This window comes from Pteronotus mesoamericanus, unplaced genomic scaffold, assembly GCF_021234165.1.
Source record: "Pteronotus mesoamericanus isolate MK-2021 breed Mesoamerican mustached bat unplaced genomic scaffold, CSHL_Meso_final contig_2, whole genome shotgun sequence".
NCBI classification, from domain to species: Eukaryota; Metazoa; Chordata; class Mammalia; order Chiroptera; family Mormoopidae; genus Pteronotus; species Pteronotus mesoamericanus.
Genome location: NW_026555084.1, coordinates 10,134,832 through 10,149,388, shown reverse-complemented (window position 1 = coordinate 10,149,388; position 14,557 = coordinate 10,134,832). Strand labels below are relative to the sequence as shown.

At 40.2% G+C, this 14,557-nt stretch overlaps 1 protein-coding gene across 2 annotated transcripts; it reads left to right on the top strand.

The window, feature by feature from the left end:
• The first annotated feature begins 7,438 nt into the window (after positions 1-7,438).
• Positions 7,439-14,557, top strand: THG1L (tRNA-histidine guanylyltransferase 1 like). 2 transcript variants are annotated; one of them, XM_054567891.1, is made up of 6 exons: positions 7,439-7,644; positions 8,465-8,641; positions 9,418-9,587; positions 10,364-10,452; positions 11,923-12,030; positions 13,108-14,557. In XM_054567891.1, the coding sequence occupies exons 1-6, from the start codon at positions 7,454-7,456 to the stop codon at positions 13,267-13,269; spliced, it is 897 nt and encodes a 298-aa protein (XP_054423866.1). In that variant the 5' UTR covers positions 7,439-7,453; the 3' UTR covers positions 13,270-14,557. The 2 variants fall into 2 exon arrangements, with proteins under 2 accessions (XP_054423866.1, XP_054423867.1); XM_054567892.1 differs by lacking the exon at positions 7,439-7,644 and having other exon boundaries at positions 8,575-8,641; positions 9,513-9,587.

Genomic DNA, 14,557 nt, shown 5'->3' with positions numbered 1-14,557 from the left:
TCAGGGCTGTCGCAGCTCTCTTTCTAATCTCTGTTGTCAAATGTAGCAAACAGGAATTCTTACACCTGGCCGGTACACAAGGGTAGTGGCTCTCAAACTTTTCTATCCCAGTGAAGCCGGAAAAAAAGTTGGTGTTTGTGCTCTCTGTCTCTACCAGAACCAATAAGTAGACAGGGATTGAATCTTAATGGGTACTTTATTCAGATGCTGACATTCTGAGAATATGGTGGGTTACGTACCCTAAAATTCGTCATAACATCTTACCTCAAGCCAACTGTTTGATAAGGAGAAAAAAAGGATAGGTAATAGGTAATAGGTAATGGAAAGAGTTGCAGTCCCCAGCAATTTTACCAGTATTTTTTTATCTGATGATCAACAATTCTTTACCTGCAGCACCAGCATTTCCTCCCTGGAACATGATGTCTCAGACCCCTTGGGGCACAAAGGATGAATTGCTTGTCAACCTTCTGGAGTCACTTAGGTCATGCATTGCAGTTCCTGGAATAACAGCTTTCCACATGCGTTTATCACTTAAGTTTATCAAAATACTACAGCTAAAATCTTTAACTCTTTATGTGGTGAATCACATTTATTGATTTTTGAATGTTGTTACCAGCCTTGCATTCCTGGAATAAATCCCACTTGATCATGGTATATGATCTTTTTTATGTATTGCCGTATAAAATCTTTAACTCTTGAGTTCTCCTATTATCCAGAAACTTTTACACACAAATGATTGAAGAGTACAAAGAACTTTTATTTATGTGGTTTTATCTATCAATATTTGCTGTATTATAAATAAAAACTGAGGACTTTTTAAAAATACTTAATTATCAATTAGGATATCAATACTAAACCCATTACATGTTACCATAACATAGTTTCATGATAAAACTGTTCTCCCAAAAATCAGGAGAGTGGCGTCGTAAACCTAATGTCTGGCTTAAATTAAAAAAAACAAACAGTTGTATTCTCATGTCTGCTTCTGCTTTCAACCTGTTGTGATTCACATGTCATATAGGCACTAGAAAGCTTCATTGTACATTCATGAGAGATTATAGTGAAAAGGCAAATATTATTTTAGAATTATTATGAATATTTTATTAATCTAGCTGAACCAGGGTTTAACGAATAAAGCCAAGTATGGGCATAAACAAAGGCTGATAAAAGAGGCAGAGAAATAAATGAAGTTAGTGTTGATTTTGTGCAAGGCTAGTTAATTCAACCTGAATTAGAAATTCAAAAAAAGTGATACAACAAGCCTCTGCGACAGCAATGCAAACAGTATATGAGACGTGTGTTTCTGGAAGAAAGCAATTTTTAAAATAAAAAAACAGCTTCATTGAAGTTTGATTTATACAACTAAATGTAAAATTCAGTGAATTTTAATAAATTTATAAAGTTGAAGTAATCATCATTACAATCCAGTTCTAGAATATCATCTTTTTCTTAACAGTTTCATAATTCCCAGTGAACAGCTCCGTACTTCTTTTGTTAAATTTATTCCTTAATATTTTTGATGCTGTTGTAAATGTAATTGTTTTCTTCATTTTCTATTTGTTGTATATTTTCATTGCCTTATTACCCTAGGTAGTTCACTGTTGAATAGAAATGGTGAGGGTGGACATACTTGTTTTGTATCCAATGTTAGGGGAAAGCATTATCTTTGATCTTTAAGTTTGATGATAGTTGTAGGTTTTATGTAGAAATTTCCTTCTACTCCTGATTTTTGGAGAACGTGATCATGTATGTTTATTGTATTTTATCAAATACTTTTTCTACATCTGTTGAGACTATTATATGGCTTTCTACTTTGTTCCAAGGGTCAACAACATTTTCAAGAAAGGTCCATATAATAAATATTTTTTTGGTTTTGTGAGCTCTATGATCTCTGTTGCAACCAATCAACTCTGTTGTAGCATGAAAGCAAATAATAGACAATATGTAAATGAATGGGTATGATTGTGTTTCAGTAAAACAATTTACAAAAACAAAAACATGCCAGATTTGGCTAGTGGTCCCTAATTTTCTGAGCCCTGCTTTATTCTATTTGTATGTGCATTACATTAATTGATATTCAGATGTTATGCTAACTTGCATCCACTTGGTCATGATGTATATTCTGTTCTATACATTACTGGATCCAATTGCTATTCCTTTATGAATTTTAGCATTTACATTCATGAAGGGCATTGGTCTGTAGCTTCTTGTGATGTCCTTGTCTGCAGCTTTGGTATCACTGTAAAATGAGCTTGAAAATGTTCCTTTCTCTGTTACTTTTGAAAGGGTTTATGTTTGATCAGTATTATTAATTCTTTAAGTGTTGATAAAATTCACCAATAAAGTAAGTCATCTAGGGTGGACTTTTCTTTGTAGGAAGATTTTTTAATATCTAAATTAATTAATTTAATGTCTTTGATAAAGGTCTATTCAGATTTAATATTTCTTCCTGAGTCAGCTTTATCATTTCTGTCTACCAATTTGCCCATTTCAAGAGTTGTCAAATTGTTGGCATGAGGTTGTTCATAACATTCCATTATAATCCTTTTAATTTCAGTAGGGTTCAGGATGTTTCCTCTTTCATTACTAATTTTGGTCATTTTTATCTTTTCCCTTTTATCCTTGGTCACTGTGTTAAAATTTCATCAATTGCATAGATCTTTTCAAAGAACTAACTTCCAGCTCCCCTGATTTTCTTGTTTTGCTTGTTTATAAAAATTGGTTCTGCTCTGGTCTTTGAATTTGAATTAGGAAATAATTCACACCAAGCAAATTACTCAAAAATTAATAAATTTTCTTTTAACTCTAATATTTATTGCTTAAAAATTAGTAACAGTATAAGCTACACAGAAAATCACTTCACATTCCAGATTATACTTTAATATGGACATGAAGATTTCAAATTCCTTCTTCAATAAATCAGTCTAGCCAGTGGAAAAAAAATTGAACTCCATCTGTCTGTATCAATTTTGCTACCAACTATGGCACATTCAGGGCCAAATTATTATGGGGTACTCAATATGTAGCCTTATAGATAACTTCTAGTTAGTTATGTGGTGGGAATGATGCTGTCTCTGTATCAATGGTAATATTGATATTATTTCAAGATCTCTTAATGCCTTTCCTTTCCTAAAAAGGATTAAAGCTTTTAGTGATTTAGGACCTCGAAACATTTTATTTCTCTTCTTTTCATCTATCTCTTCCTCTTAATCAGCACTGCATATCTGAAATATTGATGTAGGTTCGCAGTTGGCTAGCTGCCTCCAGGTTTTCTTCACCCTTCACAGCATAACCAGGTCAATCTTCCATCTCTTTGTGGGTCTTCACATGTCTTTTGTCGCTCAATCTACCTTGCATATGTACTCTCATTCCTGAATTTATCCATAATGTCAAATTCATCTCCTCTATGTGAATTGCTTTTAATCCAACTCAAACCCAATAAACAAGATGTGGAGTGGGATTTTTCCTGTTGTTTTGAAGTTACACCTAAGGCCCAAAACTGAGAACCTAAGACATGAAGTAACCCACTTCTAAGTTCAAAGAGACCCTACAGGTTTAGGCCCTGAAAAACTTGTTTTAAAAAAGCCAGAACCAGATGTGTTATATATATCAACCTTCTACTCTGTGTTGATACAGGCAGGAATAGGGCTGTGGGAGAAAGTTGCCTGCTTCAGGGGAGTATAGTCCTCCTGCTGACATTTGAATGCCAACATTAATACATTTTACTAACTGGGGAGGTATGGGATCTGGCCAGGATTCCTTATGGGAATTGCTAACCAGCAGGAAAGGAGGACGTGAGAAAACAGTTATTGGGGAAAATGAAATTATTAATTATTTTTACCCCAATGGACTGAGCCTTCTACAAACCCAATCTGATATACAAAAAAGGAATTTATTGTGATAATTTATCAACTAACATTTGTTGATTGCTTCCCATGTGCCAGGCACTGTTCTAGGCATGGGAGAGAGAGCTCTGAAACATTAAGCAAGGTCCCTGCCCCCCTGGAAATTGTAAGAGTCTAGGAGGAATGCGGGCTCCAGGCTGATGCTCAGTGTCATCAGAAATATTTTTTCCCATCTCTCAGATTTTCTTCCTTTGCATAAGCCAAACTGATTGCAATGTGGCCACCAGTGCAGCAATTCTAATAGGGAGAGAGGCTGTTTTCTCCCAGTCATTCTAGTAGAGTATCCAGACTGTCTCATTGACCTAGCTTGTACCAGATGCACGTTTTTGGACCAGACTGGCCAAGTCTAGGTTATTGGTGAGGTCAATTATTTGTGCAAGTGTTCTCTTCAAAGAGGACAAAGAGGGGCTGGAATCCAATTCAGGAGTACTCACCAGTTCTTTGACTGATGCACTACTATGTCTCCTGGAGAGGGGGGCCTTTTTGTAATTCACACCGAGACACTACAGTGGTCTTGGTCACGTGCTCACCTCAGAGCAAAAGTGAGATGGTGTTATCCTCATGTGAAGCAAATGATCTGAGGGTGGGGAAAGGACAGTTGGGGTGCCATTGCCAGAAGACAGGAAAAGGAATGCTGGGCAGGCAGAACGACAATTTCGAAACCATGGCAGAACGAGGCAGTCCATTCCTGGAAGCAATACTGCATATTACTTCCAGCCAGAAATTTGATTAGAGTGATTTAGAGGGGGGAAGGAGACTTTAGAGACAAATTAGTCCTTCTTCTTACCCCGTCCACCATGAATTTCATTTACATAATGCAGCTCTTAGTACAAATGAAATGAGTCAGCATCAGGGAAGACAAATTGAAATATGACTTCCATACCAAAGGCAATTACTTATCTTTCTGTCAGCCTCAGTGAGTAAGTGACCTCCTAAGTAATAGAAATGTTTTTAAAATAGAGGTCAGTATCCAGTTAGGTCACAAATATCTGTTGTGCACAGGATTTTTTGTATTTTTAATTGTGTAAAATACATATAACATACAATTGACCATCTTAACCATTTTTTTAAATTTATTAATTTTAGAGAGAGAGGAAGGAGGGAGAGAAAAAGAGAGAGAAACATCGATTTGTGCACTTATTTATGTACTCATTGGTTGCTTCTTGCATGTGCCCTGACTGGGAATCCAATCCACAACCTTGGTTCATGGAGGCAATGTGCTAACCAACTGAACTACCTGGCCAGGACCTACCATTTTAACCAGTTTAAGTGTATAGTTCAGTAGTGTAGAGTACATTCATATTGTTGTGCAACCAATCTCTAGAACTCTTCTAATCTTTTCCAAAATTGAAATTCTACACCCATTAAACAACAATTCACCTTTCCCCACTCCCCTTACTCACTGATGACCATCATTCTATGGCTCTGATTACTCTAAGCACTTCATCGAGTCTCTGGAATCATATAGTATTTGTCTTTTAGTAACAGCATTGTTACCTCCTTCATGCTCCCCAGCCCCAGAACAGACTAGGCATACACTAACAGGCCCTGGAGCAGGAGGCCCTGGGTCTGCTGTTCTACTCTGCACTCACTCCAACAACCTGGAATGGAGGTGGGAGGCATGGTCCGGCTCTGAGATCCTCTGAATCATCCCCCTTTTTTCAAGGCTTAATTCCCATCCCATTGAGGGGTGGGCTGGGGTACAGGTGAGGCAGAGGCTCCTTATGTAATTGGTCTTCAGCCTGGTGGTGGAAAGTCTTCTCTCTTCCTGCTTTGGCATGGTACATGGTTGTCCTGAGGCCGTTCTTAGAATCAGCTGGATCTTCCTATGATGCCTTGTAGAGGAGTAGCCATAGCTCCCTTGGGCTCTTCCAGCTCTTTCTCCAGACCCTCTTCAGGAAGGTGACTTTATAGGCAACTCCCAGCTCCTCCCTCCTCCAGTAACTTCTGAGTTCCTTCTTATGGGATTGGTGATGATCTTTTCCAGGCCTCAAAGGCCAGAGAGAACTGCAGTGAGGTATCCCTGTCCTTTCCTCGGCATGTTACATTGATGCTGCTCTCAGCTACTGGCTTAGACTGCTCCAGAAACGTCCAAGTGTGACATAGTCAGTGGTGTCTACATTCACACACATCCCCAAACTTGAAGGGAGCAGGAGAGATGACACCTATCGGGATCTTTCAGTGACTCTCCTGGTGCCCTCCTAGAGTGGCAGCACCAGGAACACTCTGCAGCTTCCTAGCTGGCAAGTGAGGAAGCAGTCCTCCCTTTTTGCCTCCCCTGAAGGCTCCCCCACCTGCCGCTGCTTGTCCTGGGTGCAGGTGTGGCATAGGTGCTCAAGGCAGGTGGTGGAAAAGGGATGTGCAGGGAGGGAAGGAAGTAAACATCTGTTGCTCTGATACATATATACATACACACACGGCTAATATGTATTTATCTATATCATCTATGTATGTCTCTCTCCCTGGATGGACATATAAGAAACTGGAAATAGTAATTGCCTACAGTAGGGAGTTAGGAATTAGCAAGAGACTTACTTTTCACCATACATCCTTTTCTATTGTTTGAATAATTTTTTTGAGGATAAAACCAATAATGTAAGTAATGAATTCAAGAGATACTTATAAATCATAAAGCATAATACAAATAATAGGTTTTTATTGTTGCTATTGTATTATCTGTCTACCAGCAACAAGATATAAAACATTGGGTCTTTGATTATTTAATTGTGAAAATGTTGACCAAGTTAATAATAATATGGAGTGAGTCCATTTTCTTTGAATATTTAATGACATTTGCAAATACACAAGGTGAGTGGAAAAGCATTAAAAATTGTATGTGTATGATTACAGTTTTGGGTATTCCCTGTATAAAACACACTTCTACAAAGAGAAAAGAGACTGAAAGGACGTGTCAATATTTTGACATGGAGAGGGGAGATATAAAGTGTTAATTTTCTTAATTATGTCTTTATATTTTACTTTTTTAAAATAATACACATTTTATCTTTATTTACTTTTTTTTTCTTTTGAGAGAGAGACGGGGGAAGGGAGGAAGAAAGAGGAGAGAAACAGCAATGTGTAGGGAGAGATCCGTTGCTTCTCACTCGCCGGCATCCGGGGACCTGTCCCGCAACCCAGGCAGGCATGTACCCTGACTGGGAATGGAACCAGCTACCCTTCCATTGGCAGGCTGGTGCTCAATCCACTGAGCCACACCAGCCAAGGCTGTACATTTTACATTTTCTACAACAAATTAATGCTATTTAGAAAGAAAAAATCACAACACTTCAAACTTCGAAATTTTTAAAAATTTCGTCACGATGACTTGTAGGACAGGAAAAAGGCCAGCAACCGCGTATCAAGAGGACATTGGAAGGACATTGGAACACTCCTTCCAGCCTCGGAAGTGGATGGAGGACTACAAGGAGAGGCGAGAAAGATGCCGACCTCCTCTAAGGCTAGAGCGGCCACAAAGAGACATGGGAACTTCCGGGGCGGGCTCTTCGGTCCTTCCTTTACTTTCCGCGTGGCGGGGTTGGGGGGGGGCAATGTGGGTGGCTTGCAACGTAAAGATTCGCGATTGCTTGGCTTCTACTTCCGTCACTTTGAAACGGTGCCTGAAATTGGGGGTGACCATGGCGAAGAGCAAGTTCGAGTACGTGCGGGAATTCGAAACAGACGACACCTGCCTGCCCTACTGTTGGGTGGTGGTACGGCTGGACGGCAGGAATTTCCATCGGTGAGTGAATGGGCTCTGGGCCGCGCGGCCGCCTGCACTTCCGGGGAAGTCAGACCCGATCGCAGACCCAGATTCATGGTCACCGGAGTAACGTGGCAGCCAATGAGCGCGCGGCATTGAGCATAATTCTTGCTGGCTGTGACACTCTTGGGCGCGAGCCGGTCCGGGTAGTTAAAGGCGACAGGGTGCCCCCCCCCGGTGAGAAGAGAGGTAACTGTGAGCAGAGACATGGTGGCAAGAACCTTGTGGAAAAAAGTCACGTTCCGTCACGGTACTTCAGCTCTTCAGCCAGTTGCCCAGCTATTTTGTTAGAGTGCTGACTCTTCAGAGGCCCACTTAGGCCTTGCTGTGGGCAACGCTTTACACTATGTTCTTGTTTCATTGTCAGTAACAGGCCACATGGACTGGGCTCAGGAGGGAAAAAAAGGCAGAAGGGTAACAGATGGGAATATAGTTTTTTTAAAGTGCTATTTTAATATCGATTATTGTAACAAACATTTATTGAACACTTCTAAGGAGCCAGGCATAATTTCATTTGTTATCTTTCCCAAATCATCAGGACAGTTCTATAAAGGAAATAGTCTCTCTCCCCATTTTATAGAAAACGGAATCGGGGTTTAACAATTATGACCCCTTTTCTCAGTTGGCCAGGACAAGAAAAACCTTCATTCTTAAGGTAATGGATTAGGTTGCGGCTGGTGGAATGTTTGGACTCCCAGCACTATTACAGTACATTCCTCTTTGAAGAGCCTCTTTGATCTGCAGTGTTAATGACAAGCTCTCCTGCGTTCATGCCCTTTGCCCTCTTTCTCTTATGAAGGTTTTCTGAGAAGCACAACTTTGCAAAACCTAACGACAACCGTGCTCTCCACCTAATGACCAAATGTGCTCAGACTGTCATGGAAGAACTAGAGGATATTGTGATTGCATATGGACAGAGTGATGAGTACAGCTTTGTGTTCAAGCGGAAAAGCAAATGGTTTAAAAGAAGAGCCAGGTAATTCCATAGCCCAGCCTCACTAGAATATTTCCTGTCAGCATCTGGTTTCTGCTTATCTTAAACACAGACTCGCAGACCACAGGTGACGTCTGCAGTATTTGCAACTGCAGAATGTTTGTATATTCCTGTTTGGACTGTTATACTTTGATCTGGTATCTGAGCAAAAGAGGGATATATTCCATATCCCTTTATCTGATTCTTTCCGCTCCATTCCCCATCACCTTCGCTTCTAGACTGATTTGGCATTGAACGTTAAGACCTGAAAAAATAGACCATGGAATATAATACTAATGATTCATAGGTTGGCCTTAGCCAGTGACAGTCTATACAGGCATTGCAGCATTGCTCAAACTTTTAATAAAGGAGGATTTCAGTACAAAACAGACAAATCTCATCTTTGAATATTTTCAAACTCTTGCAGGAAATAAATCATGTAATAAATTGGTATTCTTTTTTTAAAACAATGGTTCCTCTCCTTTCAAGACTTAAAAAAAAAAAATAACCCCTTGAACCATAAATTCATATTACATCCTATAGAGAAAAAATTGGTATTAGTAAATTATTTATAGGACTAGGAGGAGAGGCAGGCTACATTTCAAATATATAACTGAAATGCTAACATAGTTTTCTGGGCCCCTCATACTTTTATCTCTAGGTTTGCTGGCCAATTAGTATAATCTCTCTGTTGCACCCGCAGGCCCTATCTTGGCATTGAGTTAATGTCCTGTATTTTCTCTTTTCTTGCTCCACCCACTGTGCCGTACACTTGGAAGTAAGTTCATGACTCACGTGGCCTCCCAGTTCGCCTCCAGCTATGTGTTTTATTGGCGGGATTACTTTGAGGACCAGCCCCTTCTGTATCCCCCAGGCTTTGATGGAAGAGTTGTGGTATATCCTACCAACCAGACCTTGAAGGACTACCTCAGCTGGCGGCAAGCAGATTGTAAGTGAAAGGAATTGAGCAGATGCAATTAAACCACCGATTCCAGGTGTTAGAGGTGGTAATCTGGTACAGGTTTGGCTCACATGTATTTTGTTTGGAGTGAAATATATTTTTTAAATTTTTTAATTAGTTTAGAGTAATTGAAAAATGGGGAGATTTCAGGTAAATACTATTTCCAGCTTTTTTTTTTTTTTTTTTTTTTTTTTTTAAATCAGGGGATCTGGCAGTAGAAGGTCTATATCCCACTTACTGTTGCATAGAACCTCTGCAGTGGCTGCTGCCTTTACATACACACTCACAGGAGCCACTGGCGCCACAGTCTCTACCAGTCCCTGTTCCCTCTCTGGGCGGGGGGGTGGGGGGGGGTCACCTACTCAGTGAGTTTGAGTCGTGACTCCCGCCTACATGACTGTGATGACATGTTTGTGAGACTTTCTCATTTGCTGTAACTTGATTTGCCAGAAGAACTGGAAAAGCGGTGGGAGCAGTGTAAAGTACGTAATTTGGAAAGTATTCCTAAGCTCAATGCACAAGCTAACAGATTGGTGCAAAGCATAACTGAAATGACAGAATAAAAAACTGTTAGGAAATAAGTTTGTTTCTGGTTGCCCGCTTGCCCCCGTGTTTCCTGTGTATGGGTTTGGGAGGGTCACTAAATACCTCTGACAGCTCTTTCCTTGAAGGAGAATAGAGGTGGGGCACTAGTATTCTTGGAAGCAGGAATACCGAATAAAGATTGCATATGTACAAACAGTGCTATTTTATTTTCCTGGCAGGTCATATCAATAATCTCTATAATACAGTTTTCTGGGCACTCGTACAGCAGTCTGGACTAACACCGGTACAAGCCGAAGAGAGATTACAGGTATAAAGGTCTTCCTGTGTTAATCCTTAACTGTAGGCTCTCCCATGATATTTTGCATTCTTTTAAAGCTTTGTCTACAGCTTTATTTTGAAAGCATATAAAAATCATTCCCATAGCAGCTCTGTTGCTTGCTCGCTTGCGTGTTCTGTGATGCTATGTGGGTTACTACTACTCCCTGAGCCTCAGGGTCCTCCCCTGGAAAGTGGAAGCAGCGACACTGGCTCTGCGTTCCCACGGGGGAGCGCTTGGCTGGAGCTGAGCCTGGACTGCCCTCCTCGGACAGGGCGTGTGCTCTTCTTTTTCCGTCAGTCCCCCTGCCTCTTCCCTCATTGCCAGTCCCTGCCGGGCACCCGTCATTTCTCGGGTCTACGACCCCAATGTGTTGTGAAGATTCTAGGCTCTGAGAGTCAAGTAGTTGTACTCCCATCATGTTTTGGTTTGATTGTATCCTCTCTGACTTAGTTTTTTATAGGTAAAATGTAGGAAGCAATAGTTCCTTCCCCATAGGTTTATGGTGAGAATTAAATGATGTGATACATGTAAAACACATCAGATAGTACAAAGCACATCGTTAGAACTTAATAAACACTGGTTTTTATTATAAATGACAATGCTACTTGTAGGATAAGGAATGATGTGTCATAACAGCTCCTAATACAATGTTTGGTCCTTTATATTATTCAGTAAATGGTTGCCATTACTAACGATGATGATGAAGATTTATTTACAGGGTCTGGCCCAAAGAGCACCTTGATTTTATTACAGAATCCTTTATTACAAAATCATAAGCATGTAATTCTGTAACATAACAATATCACACTCAAGCACAACACATGACATCATTTTAGGTGAAATGTTCAAATTAAAACTATAAATTATTATACCCATATTATTTCCCTACCGGCCACACTCAACCAGGTATTACCTCTGCCGGACCCTGTGTAGCGGTAACAGGAATACTAATAGGTCTCTCCAACTTGGAAGAGCCGAGTTTATATTTTGATTCTTCTTAGAAGAATAAGAGCAACCTGTAGTCTTGGGCAATTTATATAAACTTTCTCATCTTCAGAGTCCTCATCTCTAAAATGGAGATGGTTACAAGGGTCAAATAAGAAACTGTACATGGAGTATCTAGTGCAGCACAGAGATCTCACTGTTAATTTCTGTCCCCCCATCGCGGTCATGACTTGTGAAGCCAGTGCCCGCTACCGAAGAGAATTTTTTCACATTCAGTATTATTCTGTGTTAGTTTCAGGTACACAGTACAGTGGTGAGCAGAAGAGAATTTTATGAATTTATATGTCCAGAGATTGAAAGTGCTGTTAAAATGCAAATTCCTCAGTATCAAAAGATGTTTGATAAAACACTTCCACTCCTTGATTTGTGGAAGTTTAGGTAAAGGGTGGAATAGTAGGGTTAGAGGAGAGGTAAGACATATACAGCTTTGTATATCTGTTTTTATTTCCTCAGGGAACCCTCGCAGCAGACAAGAATGAGATTTTGTTTTCTCAGTTCAACATCAACTACAATAATGAGCCGCTGATGTATAGGAAAGGGACTGTGTTGATATGGCAAAAGGTAATGCTCTTGTGTCCCAGCAGAAATGGGGGTCAGGAAAGGAGAGCGTCTCTGCCCATCCCAACTTTGTCTTGCCTGCAGTTACTAACACAAATTAGATCCTTCCCGAAACGGGAAGCTATAGATTACTGTTGCCATGCCTCTTTTTTTTTTTTTTTTTTTTTTTTTTTTTTGGTCAGTCCATGCTCGTTGTATCAGTTTGTCAGTGAACTTTGTGGTCTTGAATCCTTCCTGTGACTAGAATCACAGGATTTTAGAACTGTGACACTTATTTTTCTGTGTCATAAGCTCTCCTCACATCAAATAAAACCCTGTTAAAGGGTTAACAGGTATAAGGATTGTTGCATTCATAGAACATTTAAAGAATACTTCCTCCTACACGGGATAATACCATTAAATCATCCATCCATCCTGTGACACCTGTAATGTGAGGCCCTAAGAGAGGTTGATACAAGGGTTCTGACACTTGGAGAAAATTCACAAGATTCCCCAGACATTCATACGTATCTTAATATTCTGCAGTGAGTCTGTACATTTACCTAAACCCTTCATTCTACCATTATTTTCTCTCTAAACCACCTCCTGGTCATAACGATTTCTCTAAATTTATTTCCTTCCATCCAAAGTAGTTTTTCTAAAATGAATGTTTTCAAGTATTAAGAGGAACCTTGAGAGTTAGTCAGTCATTCCACTAGCAGCTTCAGCTCTTTTATTAGTATTTTTAAAGCTCATTTGTTGTTTGGATACTCCTTAATGCTGGTGGGAAAGCAAAACTGCCATTAATTCTGCAGTTACTTTTTTTAAAAAATTCTATAGTTATTGCTAACAGGAAGAAGAAATCTCTCCCCTGTTCCTAAGATGTTCTTTTAGAATATAGGAACATAACTTTTTAAAAGTATTTTTAATTATAAAGAAATTCATGTATGTTGAGATATATGTGTATCTGTGTATCTCCTGATAAATATATATATATGTTGGAAGTACATAGAGTAAAAAAGCAAACCTCCCTCACATCTCCCCCTTCTCTCCCAAGCCCACTCTTCAGTTAACAATGTCAATATTTTAACTTAACTGTAGGTGGAAGAAGCTGTGACAAAAGAAGTTAAGCTGCCAGCAGAAATGGAGGGGAAAAAGGTGGCAGTGACCCGAACCAGGACTAAGCCAGTCGCCTTGCACTGTGATATCATCGGGGATGCTTTCTGGAAGGAACACCCAGCGATCCTAGATGAGGACAGCTGACCCTTTGCTTTGCTTTTCTGCTGTACTTAACCATGGAAGGCCCCGCAAGTCTTCCGGCCTTAAGTAGCGTCCCTTCCACGAAGAACAGTGTCCCAGGAGTGACGTGACTCTGGTTGGGAGGGGAACAGGGAAGGAAGGCATGGATGGGGTGAGGAATCTTGTTCTCTAAGTGGGACACCTTTTATGCAGTGTTAGAACATGATTCCTTTGATAGAAATGCATTTTTAAAAAGAAATCATGGCACTATTTTTATAAAGTGAAAACCATTTTATGCCTTGCCAAATGAATCATTTTTAGATTGTGGCACAAGACTTAGAAAAACCTGCCAAGCTCTTTCCACCTGTGATAGAGGATGAGTCCAAAATTTACTCTGGCACGCTTGTTCTTAACTAGAGGATCCAGTGACCTTAAATCTCACCTTTCCCACCCATCTACTTGGCATTCATCTTTGGCAGACCTGGAGATAAATATAGGTCAATGCCTGCAGGATGTCTCTGAATTCAGGAATTCTAGGGAAAACTCGGCTTTGTGTCACCCTCCAAGTTGGCAACCTTGGCTGAACAAATGAGTAGTTTGGATGTCCTTAAACATTCCATAGATTGATTTCGTGGAGTTAATCAGCATGACCATCGTCCTCTTGCCAGGGTCATTGTTTGCAAGGCCACTTAATCTCTTTCTAAGAAGAGTTATATGTATATATGAGAAGAAGAAAATAGGAGAATGAGTGAACTAGGAGGGAGAAACATTCACTCCATGTCCTTTAAATAATTGTTTTAAAAGTCACCTTGTCTCCTGTTGGTCTTCCTGAAAAAGGTGCTGAGGTAACGTTTGTATAAGCAAAACAATGACATAAGAATTGGAGAGCAGAGGGGTCAACACTCCCCTTGGGGTTACTGGTGGCAGGTGTCAACAGAGTCCTCATAGCTCCTCCACCTGGTGATGGCAGTGGAGATGGGATGGGTGAGGTGCCCAGAGAGCCACAGCAGTAATTTCATGTTGCCAAGCTGTTGGCCTCTGAAGGGGGGAGAGGGTGGGGGCAGGTGGTGAGAGAACTCACATTGCCTCTTGTCCTCGTTTCATATTTTAGAGGAAAAGTTATTTGGCTCTATTAAGAATTAAGAGACAGCCCATGTTCCAGTGCCTGGTCGTGCATTGCAGAATTTACAGCCAAGAAGAAAATGTATTTTTGAAAGAGCAACGGCTGGTCTCATCCCTCACCAATTGATACCCCATCTGTCCACACCATGTTTTTCCTTCCTGTTCTTAACTCACATGAATAGAAGATGTG

Coding starts and splice junctions, on each gene's coding strand:
- THG1L (XM_054567891.1), top strand. CDS start 7,454: ATGTGGGTGGCTTGCAACGTAAAGATTCGCGATTGCTTGGCTTCTACT. Junction 7,645..8,464: donor GACGGCAGGAATTTCCATCG/GTGAGTGAATGG, acceptor TCTCTTATGAAG/GTTTTCTGAGAAGCACAACT. Junction 10,453..11,922: donor AAGCCGAAGAGAGATTACAG/GTATAAAGGTCT, acceptor TTATTTCCTCAG/GGAACCCTCGCAGCAGACAA.